Below are 22,490 nucleotides of genomic sequence, written 5' to 3' on the forward strand. Positions count from 1 at the left end.
GCCCATCTGCAGTTACACAAATATCCAGCAGAGAGCGCTAAAGCACATCTGCAGTTACACAAATATCCAGCAGAGAGCGCTAAAGCCCATCTGCAGTTACACAAATATCCAGCAGAGAGCGCTAAAGCCCATCGGGAAAGTAAACCAAAGCTTGAGAACTGGAAAAACCAGAATATGTCTCTATTACACATGACAACAGTAAGCACATCAAAAGCAGAGAAGCACATCAAATGTTAGGATTGACTGATTTTATTTCCGTGTCATATACTGTAGCAATTGGTTCCCAGCCCATATGGGCTTATAAGCCCTGTCTGTACACACACATCAAAATAGTTTCATGTTAAACATATTTTGATGTGTTTAACAGTGATCTGCATCATCAGCAGACAACACACTTTTTATTCTCCCCCACGCGATTGGGCAATATCAGCATATTCAACACTTTCAGGATGGGTACAAAACTGTTTTTTATTTTTTAAATAATACCTGTCTCAGATTGGCATACAGGAGGCAGTCACTTCATACTCCCCCAAGATCACATAATAAACACATAACACTTCATACTCCTCCAAGATCACATAATAAACACATAACACTTCATACTCCTCCAAGATCACATAATAAACACATAACATTTGGGCTCTTGTATGATTAAGGCACACATATTAAGGCACACACATGGGTTGGAGCTGTACTGCAGGTCTCTTTGATGAGAGCATATGTGTGTGTATAAGTTTTGCTGGCATTTTAATCAGTCTGTTCCATAGCGCACCTTATCACCATTGTTTCTGAGCACATAAGGGTCTCCTCCCATATCCCCACAGACGGACTGGTTCTAGGTCAGTTTGTGCACCAAGAAAGCAGAGAATTGCTCTGTTGTGAAAGTTGTTAACAGCAGCTATGTATCCCCATACCCCCGTCACATACCTAACCCTAACCCTAACCCTAACCCATCCCAGGGCACTCACACGATGGACACAGCTATGTATCCCCATACCCCAGTATAGCCCCTCCCCAGTCACATAGCCCCTCCCCAGTCACATAGCCCCTCCCCCAGTCACATAGCCCCTCCCCCAGTCACATAGCCCCTCCCCCCGTCACATAGCCCCTCCCCAGTCACATAGCCCCTCCCCAGTCACATAGCCCCTCCCCCAGTCACATAGCCCCTCCCCCAGTCACATAGCCCCTCCCCCCGTCACATAGCCCCTCCCCAGTCACATAGCCCCTCCCCCAGTCACATAGCCCCTCCCCCAGTCACATAGCCCCTCCCCCAGTCACATAGCCCCTCCCCCAGTCACATAGCCCCTCCCCCAGTCACATAGCCCCTCCCCCAGTCACATAGCCCCTCCCCAGGTCTCACACGATGGACTCAGCTGGAACCTAGAACCTAGAACCTTACACATGTTTCATTTGTTCAACACTGACCCCAAGGTTCTACCTGCAGAATCTATGAATTATTTAATCCCATTTAAAAGCTTGTGTGTTCATCCAAACCCAGACAGAGCCAAGCGTAGTACAGTGGGGATGAACAAGAGAGAAGTTATGCACACTTCTCTACACCCCTCTTCATTCTAAATGGAACAATATCCGTCTCTTGATTTATTGTTAGTCTCCATTTAATATACTGAACCATACATGAACAATATTGAACTGATTAAGCAAGGAGCCATCAGCATACAACAGGATGCCCAATAATATTTGTAACTTTAACACCAAGTTTAGTATGTTTTATTTGTAGGGCTAAATCATTTTGGGTGAGAGTACATCTCCCTGCTTCACACCACGAGGAGTTGGGAACCAGACAGTCCTAAGGTCATTAACCTGGACACAGGCTGCATAGAGCCTCATAGAGCTTCATAGAGCCTCATAGAGCCTCATAGAGCCTCATAGAGCCTCATAGAACCTCATAGAGCCTCACAGAGCCTTCCATCAATTCCCATCTGGATTAGTCTAAGCAGGGAGGTCTCTATTCACATAGTCTGACTCAGCGGATGTAGGTTCTGGAGATAAGCCTTGTCATTAGGAGGCAGGAGAATCTTCCTGGTCCAATCAGGGACGATGGGAGATTCTCCTGATTGGGCCACAACAACCTCCGAGCTAGTGATTGTAATTGGTTTACACAAGACGATTGACAAATAAATTGTGTTTTCCCCCCTTATCTCCGAATGGTAATGAGTGCAGCCAGACCTTTCTCCAGCCCTGGCACAGCGTAAACTAAGTGTGGAGATTGGTCTGGCTATGCGAGACTATTGTCCAATCAAAAGTCTTCTGAAAAGCAATAAAACATGCAAAAGTCGGTTTTCTGAGTTTAATGGAACATGACAGCATTTTTAGTTCACCCTGCTTTTACATGTCAAAATGGCTGCTGTGGAAAAGGCTTATTAGGCGACATACTGTACAGTAGGTGAAAGTGGAATCCTTATTTGGGCACAGTTCAGACAACTCTGTGAGTCACACTGTAGTACTCTATCAGTTTATGCCTGTTGCTGTGAAGCGTCTATCAGTTCTATCAGTGCCCCTTAGTGCAGCACATTTGAGTCATTTCATCTTGCATGTGCTCACCCTAATGTCACAGTGAGCTACAGTACCAGTGTGGGGTTTATCATCCTGGCATGTTCTCAGATCAAAAGCTGTGATTGAAATCAGCTGAGGTTTTGTGTCACAGGATGTTGCATTCTCGTGAAAACATTTGTCCATGCATATCTGCGGGCAATATCTGCTAGAGTCAGTGCTCAGAGTTGTGCAGAATCACAGCCTTTACTGACAGAGGAGTGGTTGAGGCAGAGTACCACAAAGACATCTTCACTTTTATTAATATCCCAGCTGTACAAAGTGGGCATATTGTTAGTCCCAGATGAACAGGGCAGGCCAGGCTGTGCTCGAGGCTAGGAAAGAGGTAGATAGAACCACAATATACATTTTTTTGTTTGTTTCCTTATCTACTTTCCAACATACTGTCAGGAAATATCCTTGATATACCTAGCATAATGCTAACAGAAGTTATTTGTTGATGTACACCTGCAAACCTTGTTGAAAATAAAATAAATCCAAAATTGGTCAAAGAAAAAAAAAAGTGGGCATATGCCCAAATTTACCATGAATTGCTTTTTAATAACAGCTTATAGTTGTGCATCTAATATCTAGCTAATATATAGCTAATAAATCTCCTTACAGCATGGTGTACCTTCATGAGTTGTCATCCATTTTCTTTGTTACAGAAATGGGTTAGCCCCGTCTTCCTTGAGGCTGACCACTTGGTGATGAACCTGAGTGCTCAGGTGATGACTGAGAGGCAGCTGGAGGTCGTTGGGTTGACCTGCAGGAGTGTGGAGCACATGAGCAGCGAGGACCACCAGGCGCTCCGTAAGCCGGGCAGCACCCCCCTCCTCGGCCCCTCTCCCCAAAGCCCATCCTTGCGCTATGTCCACGGGGAAGGGGGGCAGGGCACTGGTCACTCTGGAGACATCTCTATCCACACTGTGACTGTATCTGGGGAGGAAGACCTGCTGGTCTGCAGGATAGATGGGGAAGGAGGGTCATCTATGCAGGGTGGAAGACCACCAACTTGCCCCCCAGCTATGGAGTGGCCCCCACAAGTCCATAACATTGAGCCGGAGCAGATTTCACTGGACTCCTTCTGCTCGAACGAGCAGTCAGACGATGGCTACCCCAGAGTGGACCTGGACACCTTCGACAGCGGCTTCATGGAGTCTGACTGCAGCAGTCCAATGAACTCAGACTTCAGTGCTGAGGAGCAGATGGACTCTGCGTTAGCAGGTGGACCAGGGAGCTCCAACTACGTCAAGCAATGGATGATAAGCAGCACTGTGGAGGGGGATCCTGACCGCCGACCTCCGCACAGCGCAGCCCTCTGACCACACCCCTCTGACCACACCCCTCTGACCACACCCCTCTGACCACAGCACTCTGACCACACCCCTCTGACCACAGTGACCACACCCCTCTGACCACACCCCTCTGACCACAGTGACCACACCCCTCTGACCACACCCCTCTGACCACAGCACTCTGACCACACCCCTCTGACCACAGTGACTGTAGCCCTCTGACCACACCCCTCTGACCACACCCCTCTGACCACACCCCTCTGACCACACCCCTCTGACCACAGTGACCACACCCCTCTGACCACACCCCTCTGACCGCAGCCTCCAACTGAGGAGAATGGACATGATCAAACATGAAAGATGCAGGCCTACTAGCTGTTGTTTTTGATTGGTATGAAACAGTGCTTATGACTCCATGAATACAGCTACTGTATCAAGACCCAATGTTTGTGCAAGCAAAAGCCAAGTGGACTCAAAAGCCAAGTGGACTCAAAAGCCAAGTGGACTCAAAAGCCAAGTGGACTCAAAAGCCAAGTGGACTCAAAAGCCAAGTGGACTCAAAAGCCAAGTGGACAACTTCTTTACAACAGCTTCTATACAGCTTTTTCCAGTACTTGACGGATTTTCTAGTAATTAAGTCATTTTAACAGTGTTTATACTCCATGTTCAAGCTGTTTAAATTTGATGCTATGTTATTATTATGTTTATATATAATTATGTGTGTATATTCCAACTGAACTGCCCCGGGTAACAATGTCAGAAATACTGTATGTGAGCTAAATGTGTGAAAATGGTACATCTGATATGTGTTCTTGCTTATTATCTAACTTCATAATCTGGACATCACACACACACACACACACACACACACACATACACACACACACACACACACACACACACACACACACACACACGAAACCCCGCAGCTTAACGTGAGACAGCGATCTAATTTCCCATCTGATCAAGAGCGTCACACGCAGAACCTTCATTTCTCTGGTACAAGTAACCAGCGCCACATCCTCATGTAGTGTGACGTTTTTTTGTATATATTTTTAAATCTATTTTTGCATTTTATTTACATAGTGTCTTTAAAGTAAATGTAAATGTTAACCTGACAATAAAGATTTTTATCTACTTTTAAATTCATTTCATTTGTATGGAACTGATACAGCAACACATCCATTCCTTACCATATTTAACACAAGTATAACTGTAAGTCAGTTGTTAAATGTATAGATACAAATAAATGTGTAGATGTGAGATGTGTAGTAAACTAAGCTCTTTGTGGCTAAGCCAATGAGAATGATATTTCATGTGACGCAAGGAACACACTTCCTGTCAGGTACAGTATAAGTGTGACTCCAGTTCCTACTCTCATAATGCAGATTCAGACAGATGCACAACGTCCAAGAACAAGGTACCGTCCTTTCTCAAAGACCTGCTCAATGTATGAACTCTTTGTTTAACATGTATTATTTAATGATCAGCCCAGATCGACTTGTGGCCCCTTATGAAGATGTGTTTTTCTGGTTCATTCCCACAGATGCATGTGTACAAGTCTTTGCTTGTGCTGTGTGCATTCTGGGAATTCATTCCTTCATCAGAGAGCAATGCTAATGGAGGTACTGTGCAAATTATAACTTAATCTTTATGTGGTTTGTGATCAACACTAAAAATACCATATTTTATAATAACTTCCTCTCAGCCGTTACAGATCCTAACTGTGACTGACTACTGGTTTAATAACTTCCTCTCTTACAGATCCTGACTGTGTGACTGACTACTGGTTTAATAACTTCCTCTCTTACAGATCCTGACTGTGTGACTGACTACTGGTTTAATAACTTCCTCTCTTATAGATCCTAACTGTGTGACTGACTACTGGTTTAATAACTTCCTCTCTTATAGATCCTAACTGTGTGACTGACTACTGGTTTAATAACTTCCTCTCTCACAGATCCTAACTGTGTGACTGACTACTGGTTTAATAACTTCCTCTCTCACAGATCCTAACTGTGTGACTGACTACTGGTTTAATAACTTCCTCTCTTATAGATCCTAACTGTGTGACTGACTACTGGTTTAATAACTTCCTCTCTTATAGATCCTAACTGTGTGACTGACTACTGGTTTAATAACTTCCTCTCTTATAGATCCTAACTGTGTGACTGACTACTGGTTTAATAACTTCCTCTCTTATAGATCCTAACTGTGTGACTGACTACTGGTTTAATAACTTCCTCTCACACGTTACAGATCCTAACTGCGTGACTGACTACTGGTTTACAATTACCTGTGATTTGACTCTCACTGGAGTGACTAAGAGTAACAACACCCAATACTGGTTGGAATTCACTCATGATATCAATATGTGAGTCATATTTATATGCAAAATGTTACCTTACCATAAATTAATGATAAATATCAATTGAAAAGCGAAAATTAATTTACATTTATTTTTTGCCACAGGATATATATTTGTTCACTTGCAAAGATTGGGGACCATCGTTATAACTGTACATTTGTGGCAGAATCTCTAGGACTGCAGTCATTCATAGAAGAGGATATATTCAGCGTGCGTCTTTTTAACAACTCTGACTGGTATGAAAACCTAACAGAGTTTGAGCCGGCGCATCACAGTAAGTCCCCTGAGGATCATTATCATTAAGATCAGCTGTTTGGGTTGTGTTGAATGACGGGGCAGCGTTGTTGACCCTTCTGGTCAAATGTCTATTGGTCTATTATAAATGTCTATTGGTAACACAACGCATTCTTGCCCTTTGATGACACTTGTGATCAACGCTTTGTGTTCAGTTAAACCGACTCCTCCTAGTGGTCTCACAGTCCAGTGCATGCATGGCGGCTGCAGGTTTTCTTGGAAGAGTGGCTATGAAAAACACCGCTCCTTAAAAGCTTTTGACTACCAGCTGTCCCTACACAGATACCCTGGCAACCCCCCTCAGGTAAACCTGTTCAGTATGAGGTCAAAGTGTTCAGTGTGAGGTCAAAGTGTTCAGTGTGAGATCAAAGTGTTCAGCTTCAGTAACCTGCTGCAGTAACATGTCTCTTGAACTCTTTCTTAGGTATTGCACGTGTACAACAATTCTTATTTAATGGACGAATCTAGACTTGATCCAGACTCAGAATACCTTGTGAAAGTGAGATCCTATCCAAAAAGACACAGTTGTAGTCACTGTAACTGGAGTCAGTGGAGTTCATTGGAGCTGTTTAAGACTGCCGCAAAAGAAGGTAAAATAAACGCATTTCCTCTTTCCTTGTGTGATATTGTACAGCCTAAGTCTCATTGGTTAGCATAGTTATAGACTAGAACATTCCCTTGATCACAGATGCCATCTGTCCTTCTCCCATATTCATTCTGCTCTTGTTTTAACATGGAGTCCATATTAATGAATCTACCTCTGTTCCTTCAGCAGACTCAAGTGTGTTCCTCGTGCTCAAGTTCACTTTGTCCGTGTGTTTGGTGGTTGGAGGTCTTTTGTTTTTATATTACATCCCAATCAGAAGGTAAAGGCTGTTCTTCAAAAAACTCATCATGTCAGGTCATTGAAATTAGTTTAGTGAGATGGCAAGGGAACTTTGTCCATTAACACTTCAATCCTTTGTGCCGTAGAATGAAGATAGAAGCGTATTTTCATGTGCCGTCTCCAGACTCCTTCTTCCAACCTCTTTACAAAGATTATAAAGGAAGTCTCCAGGTACAATTTTCCCATTATTGTCCACATTTAAAATGTTACTCACAAGACAGTTTACTTCAGATCATCACATCAAATTCTGTTGTCTCTCCAGGACTGGCTTGCATTGGAAGGTCATCTGACATCAACATACATGATAGAAGAGCATCTGGCAACTGATATTCTGATTATTGAGGACAAACCTATTAAAGACCAAGAGCTCTCCTCATCAGTAAACACAACGGGTCAAGAACACACGTCTTATCTTGGCCCCTCCATGATCACCGTGGTGTTCCCTAACATTACACAAGCAAAGAGTCCTTCCACTAAGCCCCCATGCTCCTCTGGAACGTTCCCTTGTGGAGAGAGCGTCATCTCTGAGCTCTCTGAGTCCACAGCCGCTGGTGACGGGGACTCTGGAGCCACTGGTGACGGGGACTCTGGAGCCGCTGGTGAGGGGGACTCTGGAGCCACTGGTGACGGGGACTCTGGAGCCGCTGGTGAGGGAGACTCTGGAGCCACTGGTGAGGGAGACTCTGGAGCCACTGGTGAGGGGGACTCTGGAGCCACTGGTGACGGGGACTCTGGAGCCGCTGGTGACGGGGACTCTGGATGTGAGGATGTGAAGCACAGCCTCCCACGGCTGCAAAGTCCCGTGTCTAGTAAACCAGAGAGGCTCTATGATGATTACTGCACCCTGAACAACAGCACAGAGGATCACACTCCCAGGTTTGTGCATAAAGAGGCAGCGCTCACCCCTTAAACCGGGTGGCACAGAGCAGTCAGGCCAGGGTTGCTTTACAAATCTGAAGGTTTTAGTGAAAACGGTTTGCTAACTAGGGTAGGGTATTACTAGGGTAGGGTATTACTAGGGTAGGGTAGGGTATTACTAGGGTAGGGTATTACTAGGGTAGGGTATTACTAGGGTAGGTAGGGTATTACTAGGGTAGGGTATTACTAGGGTAGGGTATTACTAGGGTAGGTAGGGTATTACTAGGGTAGGGTATTACTAGGGTAGGGTATTACTAGGGTAGGTAGGGTATTACTAGGGTAGGGTATTACTAGGGTAGGTAGGGTATTACTAGGGTAGGGTATTACTAGGGTAGGGTATTACTAGGGTAGGGTAGGGTATTACTAGGGTAGGGTATTACTAGGGTAGGGTATTACTAGGGTAGGGTAGGGTATTACTAGGGTAGGGTATTACTAGGGAATACGAATTTCATTTTATGTTTCATTGTCCATTATATGATGATCCCAGACTATTTCTATTTGAAAAAATGCAAAACCTGAAGCCGGAGTTGTTCTGGTTAGGAGATTATGCAAAGCTAGAGTGGCTGTTCAGAGAAGAGATATTCACTGCTGCTACCTTTATTAAGAGAGCATGGACTCTAAGAACTGCTCAATTATTTACATGTAATATGGCTTGAAGAAGATGGCTGGAGCTATTAGTTAACTTTTGATTGTAATGGAATGTCTGTTGTGGAATGATTGTGTTTGACTTTGTGTCTATGTTTACTATCGGTGTGTCCTGTAAGTCCTTACCTGTCCTGTCCGGGGTGCATGACACTGAAATAAACATTTCCAATCCAATCCAATACTCGGGTATTCCTGACCTGGTTAGGTCACTAGTCTTCAGGGGGACATATGAACTGCATGAGGGGGCACAGTTATTATTACATATTTTTCATGATATGCTATTTTAATTGTGCAGCATTGACACATAATTATACTTAACTCTCTCATTCTCCCTCAGATTCAGTAAAGTTGTAGGTGACGTTTCTGAGTGTTCTCACCAAAATGTCCTTCCATTTATCCCTGAACTAGTGTTCAACTCAAGTGTGTTCCTCGTGCTCAAGTTCACATTGACTTATATTTTTTACTATTGCGGATTTGGGACATAGGGTTGATAAACTATAAATAATAAAACTAAAATAATTACAAGGCTGAGCAAGTCCAGCTGAAAACATGAAAACATATAGATAATAATAACATAGATATTATCTGTAACGTCAGCGTTAGGGTTGATCCGTCCGTGCTTGTTTATTGGCCGTTCTTCAGGTGACCCTGTGTTTCACGTCTCAACGATATGAACTGTGGGTAGTTCCCTCAGGCAAAGTCTGCAGAAGTGCAGACTTATGGTAAGGGGGCATTAAAAGGGTCCATGTTTGATGTTATCTACTCGAAACTTCACCATGTGCAGCCTACAGTAAAAACATTACAACAACTGTTCGTCTTCCGGTCCAGACCGGATGATTATGCGATGCGTCATCGCGCTTCCGCTCTAGACCGGTGAGACAACACCGAACGAGACAGACCCCAGACTAGTTCCGCCCCAGACTAGTTCCGCCCTCGCCTCGCGTCACCAGGCTTTCTTTGGGGGAGAGCCTGGTTTCTATTCGCTTGGTTTTCGGTCTAGAGCCCGCTGGTATCCTATCCTATCCTATCCTATCCTATCACACAAATGCCGAATAGGCTACTTCGTTTAGTATGTCCATGTTTTATTCTAATTCGTAGTGACTGGCGAGACTAGGCTGCTTGATTTGGCATTTGTGTGACCGGATACCAGCAGGCTGTAGACCGGAAACCAGTGACGCGAGGCTACATTTCCACGCCCCCTGAGGTTCCGTCCCTGAGGTTCCGCCCCTGGAGCACCTCCTCCTTCCTCCGGGCAGCTAGCAGCTAGCTGACATTAGCTCACACTAGCTAGCAGGAGTCGGGGAGCAGGATGGCGGAACACAGCCCTGACCTCAGCGGCTCAGAGGGACAGAGGTGTCCCTCGTCCCCAGGGGACATCATGCCCTCACCCGGACCTGGACCCTCTAAATGGGTCCGTCTCAATGTGGGGGGGACGTGTTTCCTCACCACGAGACAGACGCTGTGCCGGGAGCCCAAGTGCTTCCTGTTCCGGCTGAGCCAGGAGGACCCCGACCTCCACTCGGACCAGGTACCGTTAGCCTGGCGAGCTAGTTCAGCTAGGAGAGATAGAGGCCAGCTAGAGCTAACCCTAACCAGGTAGGGACAGACTAACCAGCTAGGGACAGACTAACCCAGCAAGGGACAGACTAACCCAGCTAGATACAGACTAACCCAGCTAGGGACAGACTAACCCAGCTAGGGACAGACTAACCCAGCTAGGGACAGACGAACCCAGCTAGGGACAGACTAACCCAGCTAGGGACAGACTAACCCAGCTAGGGACAGACTAACCCAGCTAGATACAGACTAACCCAGCTAGGGACAGACTAACCCAGCTAGGGACAGACTAACCCAGCTAGGGACAGACTAACCAGCTAGGGACAGACTAACCCAGCTAGGGACAGACTAACCAGCTAGAGCTAACCCTAACCCAGCTAGGGACAGACTAACCCAGCTAGGGACAGACTAACCCAGCTAGATACAGACTAACCCAGCTAGGGACAGACTAACCCAGCTAGGGACAGACTAACCAGCTAGGGACAGACTAACCCAGCTAGGGACAGACTAACCCAGCTAGGGACAGACTAACCCAGCTAGGGACAGACTAACCCAGCTAGGGACAGACTAACCCAGCTAGGGACAGACTAACCCAGCTAGGGACAGACTGACCAGCTAGGGACAGACTAACCCAGCTAGGGACAGACTAACCCAGCTAGGGACAGACTAACCCAGCTAGGGACAGACTAACCCAGCTAGGGACAGACTAACCCAGCTAGGGACAGACTAACCCAGCTAGGGACAGACTAACCCAGCTAGGGACAGACTAACCCAGCTAGGGACAGACTGACCAGCTAGGGACAGACTAACCCAGCTAGGGACAGACTAACCCAGCTAGGGACAGACTAACCAGCTAGGGACAGACTAACCCAGCTAGATACAGACTAACCCAGCTAGGGACAGACTAACCAGCTAGGGACAGACTAACCCAGCTAGGGACAGACTAACCCAGCTAGGGACAGACTAACCAGCTAGGGACAGACTAACCCAGCTAGGGACAGACTAACCCAGCTAGGGACAGACTAACCCAGCTAGATACAGACTAACCCAGCTAGATACAGACTAACCCAGCTAGGGACAGACTAACCCAGCTAGGGACAGACTAACCAGCTAGGGACAGACTAACCCAGCTAGGGACAGACTAACCCAGCTAGGGACAGACTAACCAGCTAGGGACAGACTAACCCAGCTAGGGACAGACTAACCCAGCTAGGGACAGACTAACCCAGCTAGGGACAGACTAACCCAGCTAGGGACAGACTAACCCAGCTAGATACAGACTAACCCAGCTAGGGACAGACTAACCCAGCTAGGGACAGACTAACCCAGCTAGGGACAGACTAACCCAGCTAGGGACAGACTAACCCAGCTAGGGACAGACTAACCCAGCTAGGGACAGACTAACTAGCTAACAAGTAGCTAACGTTGAATAATCACAGCCTAGAGAGCTTTACACATGAAGACATGACAGAATACCTGAGCTACTATTTTAAAGCACAGTGTAACTTTAGCACTAGCTATATAGCTAGTATATATATATATGTTTTTACTAGTTTATATACTATCTATATAGATAGTAATGTTAGGTGAGAAAAAGCCTTTTAGTTAGAGACAGTGCTTTAGCCAGCGGTGCTCCGTTTAGCTCATCAGTCCCACTCAGCTCCTCAGTAACTACATGCCTCTGGCTGGTTAAATAACGTTTACTCGGGTCATAATAACTGGATAGTTAAATAACGTTTACTCGGGTCATAATAATTGTGTTGTTGCCATTTCAAAATACTTCAGTTGAGTGTCGCTTTTCCAACCATCACATCATCAGATTCATCACCATCAACCTTCTTTCATCAACTGTTTGTGGCGTATAAGACTGACCTCGAATATCCAGTCAGGCCCTTCTCTTTGTTGGATATTGCAGACTTAGTTAGTCAGTGTTGGTCATAGACTGTCTAACCATCAATAACAACCTGCTGTCAGATTGTCTGTGTCTTGTCTGTGTGGACAAAATGGGTTTATCTGCACCTTGAGAATAATGCGTTTAGTATCCTGGCTTTCTAACCCTAAAGGTCAGCATACCCTAACCTCTCTGAAGGACACTGAGGAGACATGCAGAATAGTACAGTACACAGTAAGGATATATGGTCTGTGCATTGATTCCAGCTAATGATGGGGTGAGTGACGGATCTCACAGTGATCTCAAGGGATTCTTGGGACATAATTAGACCTGTAAATGTCGGAGCTGGGACCATTAGCCACTCAACCTTTGGCTGGTCCAAGTTTTTGTAGCAGAATCATATTCTCTCCATGGTTTAGAAATAGGTCTATATCTAAGCATTAACTAATTACCATCACATTAAGCTAACACTCATATCCGGTCCTCTTGGATACTATGTTAGCCTCTATCTGATGAAGGGGCATCTGGATTTGAGCCTTGCAGATTACCCCTTGACTATTTGGGTAGATAGAATAGCATTTCCCTTTTGTGGTCTGTCCCTGTATTAGCTACTTTATCACTATTGTTTCTGCTCACAACAGTTGCGTTACAAGTTGTAACCGACGTATTTCTGTTGTACAGTGCAGGCTATGCCCATTATGGGGATTCTCCTTACTTTGTTTTTATTCTACAGGATGAAACGGGTGCCTATTTGATAGACAGAGATCCGACTTACTTCGGCCCGGTGCTCAACTACCTAAGACATGGGAAACTGGTGCTTAACAGCGGCCTGGCAGAGGAAGGTATGAGGGGTGTGTTCTGGGATATCCAGGGTGTGTTTGGGCATGTCTTGAGTTTCACCATTCCATCATGTTGCTCTTTGTTTTGCTGCAGTAGTTCAGTAGATAAATTGCTAGGTTGTTGTTTGTGTAGATGTAGTCATGAAAATGGGCATTAAAAAACCCCAGATATGCCTCGGCCATATTTATGAACGCTACTTTTTCAACTGAGAGGTGATTGTGGAGACTCAAATAGTTACAGATTGGGAACCTGCTATAAGCAGCGTTTGCACTGTTGGAGATTTGCAAATGAACTAATTTAATCTCACATTGCCTGAAAGGTAAAAATTAGATGAGTCTGAAACCCCCAAATAATTGAATCTAAACACTTTGACTCGTTTGTCCCCGACGTTTCTCTCACTCGTTTGTCCCGGACGTTTCTCTCACTCGTTTGTCCCAGACGTTTCTCTCACTCGTTTGTCCCGGACGTTTCTCTGATTCATTCAGCACAACCAATGGATCCCTATTTTCTTTTTAAATCCAAAATCTTAAAGGAGCAGTAAAGGTGTAGTAAAGGGAAAATGCATGTTTAGCCCTGTTTTAAGGTTACTTATGATCATATACAATGGTTCAGATCAAAACGTTGACAAAACTAGCACTTTTGAGAAAGTTGATAATTGCTCTACCACCATTTTGGTCATACAATGGATGTGGGTGGGCACCTTGAAAAATCATTCAAAAACATGTCAAACTCTCGATTTCGAAGACAAGAAGCTCACCGAGGGGGTAATTGGTGTCCGTTGGTGTTCTGACATCAAATTTGCCGCAAAGTATGAATCCTGTAGGGTTTTATTGATCATTTTATGAAATCCATTGACTTGTATTGACGCGACCGTTGTAGACGTGAACATTGATGTATTCCCTTATTAGTTGGCAGAGGTGTTTTCAAACAGTTGCACATTCCTTTAACATAGGTTCTATAAATAACTGTGTGTCTTTGTTCCTTAAGGTGTGCTTGAAGAGGCTGGGTTCTATAAATAACTGTCTTTGTTCCTTAAGGTGTGCTGGAAGAGGCTGAATTCTACAACATCACCTCCTTGATCAAACTAGTGAAAGACAAGATCAGAGAGAGGGACTGCCGAACCCTTCAGGTCAGTTTGCCTTGATACCGTTGCTTCATTGATACCGTAGCTTCATTGCTTCATTGATAGCGTTGCTTCATTGATAACATAGCTTCATTGCTTCATTGATAGCGTTGCTTCATTGATAACGTAGCTTCATTGCTTCATTGATACCGTTGCTTCATTGCTTCATTGATACCGTAGCTTCATTGATACCGTTGCTTCATTGATACCGTAGCTTCATTGATACCGTTGCTTCATTGATACCGTAGCTTCATTGCTTCATTGATACCGTAGCTTCATTGATACCGTTGCTTCATTGATACCGTAGCTTCATTGCTTCATTGATACCGTAGCTTCATTGATAACGTAGCTTCATTGATACCGTAGCTTCATTGATACCGTTGCTTCATTGATAACATAGCTTCATTGCTTCATTGCTTCATTGCTTCATTGATAACATAGCTTCATTGCTTCATTGATACCGTTGCTTCATTGATACCGTAGCTTCATTGATACCGTTGCTTCATTGATACCGTAGCTTCATTGATACCGTTGCTTCATTGATACCGTAGCTTCATTGCTTCATTGATACCGTAGCTTCATTGATACCGTTGCTTCATTGATACCGTAGCTTCATTGCTTCATTGATACCGTAGCTTCATTGATAACGTAGCTTCATTGATACCGTAGCTTCATTGATACCGTTGCTTCATTGATACCGTAGCTTCATTGATAACGTAGCTTTATTGATACCGTTGCTTCATTGATACCGTTGCTTCATTGATACCGTAGCTTCTTTGATACCGTTGCTTCATTGATACCGTAGCTTCATTGATAACGTAGCTTCTTTGATACCGTTGCTTCATTGATACCGTTGCTTCATTGATACCATAGCTTCATTGATACCGTAGCTTCATTGATAACGTAGCTTCATTGATACCGTAGCTTCATTGATAACGTAGCTTCTTTGATACCGTTGCTTCATTGATACCGTTGCTTCATTGATACCGTTGCTTCATTGATACTTCATTGCAAATATCCTTGACCAATTCTCTCCCAAAGATTATCTCTGTTTACATGCCTTTGTATATTTGTTCTACTTACGCAGATGGTATTTTGTGGTTTTGTGTTTTAATACATGACATTATTCCAGAGCAGTCAAACCTTTGGCACACTGGCTCAGATGATGGTGTTTCTCATGATGTGTAAGTATTAACCCATGTTCCCCTCACAGCTCCCTGTCAAACACGTCTACAGAGTCCTACAGTGCCAAGAAGAGGAACTAACACAAATGGTTTCTACCATGTCAGACGGTTGGAAATTTGAGCAGGTAGGGTTAAACCCTTCAGCCTCTTAACTATTGGAAAAACTCTAGATTGCTTGTGTGTAGTGTCTAAGCACAATTGAATGACAAAGCTATAATAGGCCATTTTCAAAAGTAACTGGTTGTTCTGTCTTGATTTTCTGTGTAGTTTTTGTGTAGACATCACTTTTTAATTGCCCAGCTTCCTACATAACTGTTGGCTAGCAGTTTTACAGTAAGCTTGAGCTTTTACAGTAAGCTTGAACATTTAGGCCCACAGTAAATATAATATTCATGAAAGTAAAAAATGTGTTGGACCACGTGGGAAGATACTGACAGGCTATTTCTGTGCCTGGATGACTTTCAAGACTGTCAGCTGCCAAGTTGTTACAATGAGATGTAGTGTTACGGGACGTTACTGTTTCTGTACAGTCAGGCCACCAAGCAGGAATCTTAATATCAGTGAGAAGCCTGTCCCTATCCTGAGGCCTGGCATGGTGTTAGGATCTCCCAGTGAGTGAGACCAGCCTGTCCCTATCCTGAGCCTGGCATGGTGTTAGGATCTACCAGTGAGTGAGACCAGCCTGTCCCTATCCTGAGCCTTGCATGGTGTTAGGATCTTCCAGTGAGTGAGACCAGCCTGTCCCTATCCTGAGCCTGGCATGGTGTTAGGATCTCCCAGTGGGTGAGACCAGCAGCGGGCTGCTGCTCCTCACGTTTCCTTTTTTGGGAGCAAGCAAGGTGACAGAATGTGAGGCATTCTCCACATGGCCACTTAGTGAAAGCAGGGACCTGCTGTACCATTATGGTATGGAGGAGGCAGGATTCAAATGTACACAATAGGGATGGGAATGGCCAGGGACCTCCGGATTCTATACTATATCTATACTTTAGGTTGTGGGAGTCCACTAACGGGGAGATGGTAGATGTAAGGCGAGTCTGTGCTATTTACTCTCGCATAAAAAACAACAAAAGTTACAGCGCAGTCGAGGTAACAACAGAGTAGCAAGTCTAAACCATGTAACCACTAACGTCTCCTCTCTCGTAGCCTAGCAACCCAGCAAGTATCCAACGCACGAGCTAAAAACATCCGACATTTGTCTACATTTGAACTAGCTGTTAGTTCTCGTTCTGAATTCCTAACTCTCTGGTGAATGTCTCAATACTATGCAAATGTGTATCCACCACACAACCCCCCCCAGCATTCACCATATCAAAAAATACAGAACCGCAATATTACAGCCAACAGGCAAACAGTTCATAGGGAGAAAATCAACATGGTGGGGGACGGATAAGGCGGCCAAAGTGGCTGCGCTTAACAGGCACAGGGGCAGGGAGGGGTGTGGAGGTAGGGAGGGGTGCAGGGGCAGGGATGGGTGTGGAGGTAGGGAGGGGTGCAGGGGCAGGGATGGGTGTGGAGGAAGGCGCCGGGCCGGAGGCCTGAGCTGGTGGGGGACCCCGCCGCGGGGGCGGGGCCAGGCCAGCGGTCGCAGGGCTGTTTGGACGACCCGTCCCAGCTGCGCCTGTCGTCAGAGCAGACCGGCCGAGCCTGCAGTACCGTCTCTCACCACCGTGCCCCGTGGGGTCTCCCCCCGCTGTCCGGGGTGCTGGAGGGAGGCCGTGCAGGACAGGACAGGCAGGGGCTCAACCCATACAGTACATGAGCTGGCCATACAATATCACTAGTCTGCTCTAATCCATACAACATTGTTCAACTTGTGTGACGGACGCTGGAACCAATGGACAGAGGCTGTTTTAAAAGCCCCGCCCCCCTAGTTTGGGCTGTCAGAGGCACCATGGTAACGGATCTGATTTTAGAAGGTGTCAATACAAGGCTGGGGACAGACTGGGGAGTCGACTCTGAGAACTGGTTTCCTTCCCTCCCATTACTCCACAATGAACTGGTTTCCCTCCCATTACTCCACAATGAACTGGTTTCCCTCCCATTACTCCACAGTGAACTGGTTTCCCTCCCATTACTCCACAATGAACTGGTTTCCCTCCCATTACTCCACAATGAACTGGTTTCCCTCCCATTACTCCACAATGAACTGGTTTCCTTCCCATTACTCCACAATGTCAAGTTTAGCCGACTGTACCAACTCTATATCACTCATTAGCAGCTGCTCTGCCCTATTGCGTAGCCTGTCTGTGTTACTTAGACAAGTCAGTCTCTTGTGACGCCCCATAGCATCATCCAAACGGTCCCAATCAAGTTGTGTGAGATTTGTCAAATAAATTATTGGAAAGCTCTTCTTCCTTTGTGAGCAAGAATTAGCATAATACTTATTTCTGATTGGTTTGTGTTTTTCCTCAGCTGGTCAGTATCGGCTCCTCATACAACTATGGGAACGAGGACCAGGCTGAGTTCCTGTGTGTCGTGTCCAAAGAGCTGCTCAACCAATCCTACGGCACCAGCAGCGAGCCCAGTGAGAAGGCCAAGGTGTGTGTCCCGCTGCGCTGAGCTGACAGGGAACCTGAGTCAGGGATGTGATTGTGAGTCAGGGATGTGATTGTGAGTCAGGGATGTGATTGTGAGTCAGGGATGTGATTGTGAGTCAGGGATGTGATTGTGAGTCAGGGATGTGATTGTGAGTCAGGGATGTGATTGTGAGTCAGGGATGTGATTGTGAGTCAGGGATGTGATTGTGAGTCAGGGATGTGATTGTGAGTCAGGGATGTGATTGTGAGTCAGGGATGTGATTGTGAGTCAGGGATGTGATTGTGAGTCAGGGATGTGATTGTGAGTCAGGGATGTGATGGTGAGTCAGGGATGTGATTGTGAGTGATTGTGAGTCAGGGATGTGATTGTGAGTCAGGGATGTGATTGTGAGTCAGGGATGTGATTGTGAGTCAGGGATGTGATTGTGCAGGGATGTGATTGTGAGTCAGGGATGTGATGGTGAGTCAGGGATGTGATGGTGAGTCAGGGATGTGATGGTGAGTCAGGGATGTGATGGTGAGTCAGGGATGTGATGGTGAGTCAGGGATGTGATGGTGAGTCAGGGATGTGATTGTGAGTCAGGGATGTGATTGTGAGTCAGGGATGTGATTGTGAGTCAGGGATGTGATGGTGAGTCAGGGATGTGATGGTGAGTCAGGGATGTGATTGTGAGTCAGGGATGTGATGGTGAGTCAGGGATGTGATTGTGAGTCAGGGGTGTGATTGTGAGTCAGGGATGTGATTGTGAGTCAGGGATGTGATTGTGAGTCAGGGATGTGATTGTGAGTCAGGGATGTGATTGTGAGTCAGGGATGTGATGGTGAGTCAGGGATGTGATGGTGAGGGATGTGATTGGGAGTCAGGGATGTGATTGTGAGTCAGGGATGTGATTGTGAGTCAGGGATGTGATTGTGAGTCAGGGATGTGATTGTGAGTCAGGGATGTGATTGTGAGTCAGGGATGTGATTGTGAGTCAGGGATGTGATTGTGAGTCAGGGATGTGATGGTGAGTCAGGGATGTGATGGTGAGTCAGGGATGTGATGGTGAGTCAGGGATGTGATGGTGAGTCAGGGATGTGATGTGATGGTGAGTCAGGGATGTGATGGTGAGTCAGGGATGTGATTGTGAGTCAGGGATGTGATGGTGAGTCAGGGATGTGATGTGATGGTGAGTCAGGGATGTGATGGTGAGTCAACTCACTTCACTACCTCATTTCTTTTTCAGATTCTTCAAGAACAAGGCTCTCGAATGTGAAGGCAGCTTCAGGAGTCTGTCCTGCGTCGTGTTCAGATGTAAAGGAGTTTGTCCTGCGTTGTGTTCAGATGTAAAGGAGTTTGTCCTGCGTTGTGTTCAGATGTAAAGGAGTTTGTCCTGCGTTGTGTTCAGATGTAAAGGAGTTTGTCCTGCGTTGTGTTCAGATGTAAAGGAGTTTGTCCTGCGTCGTGTTCAGATGTAAAGGAGTTTGTCCTGCGTTGTGTTCAGATGTAAAGGAGTTTGTCCTGCGTTGTGTTCAGATGTAAAGGAGTTTGTCCTGCGTTGTGTTCAGATGTAAAGGAGTTTGTCCTGCGTTGTGTTCAGATGTAAAGGAGTTTGTCCTGCGTTGTGTTCAGATGTAAAGGAGTTTGTCCTGCCGTTGTGTTCAGATGTAAAGGAGTTTGTCCTGCGTTGTGTTCAGATGTAAAGGAGTTTGTCCTGCGTTGTGTTCAGATGTAAAGGAGTTTGTCCTGCGTTGTGTTCAGATGTAAAGGAGTTTGTCCTGCGTTGTGTTCAGATGTAAAGGCACAAGCTCCATCAGGCCCAGAGGACCGTCATGGCAAGCTGATGAAGTGAACTTCACTCCACACACTTACCTGTTTACTCGCGCTTGTGCACAATTGAGTGTTTCATCTTCTGTTGTGCCTACTCAGTAGTGTGTTGTGCCTACTTGGTAGTGTCTGTATTGCCTACTTGGTAGTGTCTGTATTGCCTACTTGGTAGTGTCTGTATTGCCTACTTGGTAGTGTCTGTATTGCCTACTTGGTAGTGTCTGTTGTGCCTACTCGGTAGTGTCTGTATTGCCTACTTGGTAGTGTCTGTATTGCCTACTTGGTAGTGTCTGTATTGCCTACTTGGTAGTGTCTGTATTGCCTACTTGGTAGTGTCTGTATTGCCTACTTGGTAGTGTCTGTTGTGCCTACTTGGTAGTGTCTGTATTGCCTACTTGGTAGTGTCTGTATTGCCTACTTGGTAGTGTCTGTATTGCCTACTTGGTAGTGTCTGTTGTGCCTACTCGGTAGTGTCTGTTGTGCCTACTCGGTAGTGTCTGTATTGCCTACTTGGTAGTGTCTGTATTGCCTACTCGGTAGTGTCTGTTGTGCCTACTCAGTAGTATAAGTTGGATTCAAGACAAGAACAATAACCAAAATACCTTAGCGTTGGAATGGGCAGGAAATATGCATGTCATAGTTCATAACTTGAGCAAAATGGGCTCCTTATAGGTAATCAATCATTTACTCAGGGTTTATGATAGTATTTTTGAATTAGTAAATATAATGTATTTGGTCTGGTGATAAACTTTGTTTGATACAAATAATTTGCGTCTTACCAGTCCTGTGCATTAAAAAGTTAAACTTCAGGTTCAGAAATTCATTTAAAGAAATGGTGAGATTTGAGAGTGCAGTAACATCTACTCATACATCCACTATTACACTGTCTGTTTTATGTGGACGGATGTATTTAGTTTTACACATCTATAAACAGAGATTATATATGACCCCTCTGACGCATCTCTGGCACAGAATTGTATTTGCTGTTGAAAGGGGACGTTCTAGCTTTTACACGGTGATTCTATATTAAAGAGATTGATGAGATACGATTGGGTGGATGTGGATGTTAAAGGACTGAAATGCGTCTTCCATTGTAAGATTATCGCTATAGAGGGGTGGCTTTTCTAGCTGTGTAACTGGAACCCATTCTGTTTGAGAGTATTCTGTCCCTTCAGCCTGCTGAGGGGCTGGGGTTTTTACATCGAGTGTTACGGTGTATGGGGACCCTTGTTTTACTTGTTTTGTGTTCACTTCTATTTGTCCCCCATATTCACTGCAAGCCTTATTTGTTTCAGCAAAATGGTTTACTTTTTGATGTACGTTTTATCTTTTTGCGTTGGTTTTAGACATTTAATATCATGATAGTGACTGTTAATGGCAGCTGCTGCCAGAAAGGCGTGTTCCATATTATCTATGAAACTAATACTGTGTAACAAGCATATTTATAGCATATTTTGAAGCACCTTTGTGTTGTACATTATTCAGCACAGGCCGTGTATTTATACTTTATTCACACCCCTTCATATTCTGCAGTGTGACCACTGAACCTCTGTTGAACCTCTGAACTGTGGCTTTGGACTGGCAGTTGTAAAAATGAAATACGTTGCTTTACTATTGCATTTTTTATTATTCAAAATGTTTGGTAGTTATACAGAGTCTAGTACCTAAGTCAATACAAGAACACCTCCGTAGCCTCGATGAAATATGTTTTGAGATGTTTCACATGTTGTTCAATGACCAAATATATACCTGAATTTGAACTTAAATGAAAATGTCAAGCATGAACAAAATGACTAAGTCTGAATGCAGATCTACAAGGCTTTATTACAGAGAGTAATGATCTCATAATATTCAGATGTGTATTCTCAGTGCATGGTCTTTTTTCTTTACACAATAAGGGCTTTCTATAATGGAATAAAAGCTATATAATAAGGGCTTTCTATAGTGGAATAAAAGCTATATAATAAGGGCTTTCTATAGTGGAATAAAAGCTTTATAATCTCTGCAGAGGTCAACCTTGTCATTTTGCCAGGTCAAGGTAAAGTTTACATGTCTGGTATTTTATCATCTTGATGTTTACTTGCCATTGTGATACCACCTTCCAATTTGGCTGGTTTGAATATCTGTATATTTGTAAGTTAACACCTCATAGTTGCTGCCAGCCATGTATGTAGGCAATGTAACACGTTTCAGGATGCTTTCCAGTTGACCATTATATGACCTGGTCCCTGAGGGTCTGGGGACCTGCCTCTGTCCCTGAGGGTCTGGGGACCTGCCTCCATGTCCCTGAGGGTCTGGGGACCTGCCTCCATGTCCCTGAGGGTCTGGGGACCTGCCTCCATGTCCCTGGGGGTCTGGGGACCTGTCTCCATGTCCCTGAAGGTCTGGGGACTTTCCTCCATGTCCCTGAGGGTCTGGGGACCTGCCTCCATGTCCCTGGGGGTCTGGGGACCTGCCTCCATGTCCCTGGGGGTCTGGGGACCTGCCTCCATGTCCCTGAGGGTCTGGGGACCTGCCTCTGTCCCTGAGGGTCTGGGGACCTGCCTCCATGTCCCTGAGGGTCTGGGGACCTGCCTCTGTCCCTGAGGG

At 45.2% G+C, this 22,490-nt stretch overlaps 1 protein-coding gene across 1 annotated transcript; it reads left to right on the forward strand.

Annotated features, from left to right (window-relative positions):
• Positions 1-10,268: 10,268 nt before the first annotated feature.
• Positions 10,269-19,356, forward strand: kctd5a (potassium channel tetramerization domain containing 5a; the record flags this gene model as incomplete). The annotated part of the gene is made up of 6 exons (XM_084438632.1): positions 10,269-10,487; positions 13,141-13,249; positions 14,285-14,376; positions 15,584-15,679; positions 17,970-18,095; positions 19,321-19,356. The coding sequence occupies 6 exons, from the start codon at positions 10,269-10,271 to the stop codon at positions 19,348-19,350; spliced, it is 672 nt and encodes a 223-aa protein (XP_084294758.1). The 3' UTR covers positions 19,351-19,356.
• Positions 19,357-22,490: the final 3,134 nt, after the last annotated feature.

Source organism: Borostomias antarcticus (assembly GCF_949987555.1).
Source record: "Borostomias antarcticus genome assembly, chromosome: 5".
In the NCBI taxonomy this organism is placed as follows: Eukaryota; Metazoa; Chordata; class Actinopteri; order Stomiiformes; family Stomiidae; genus Borostomias; species Borostomias antarcticus.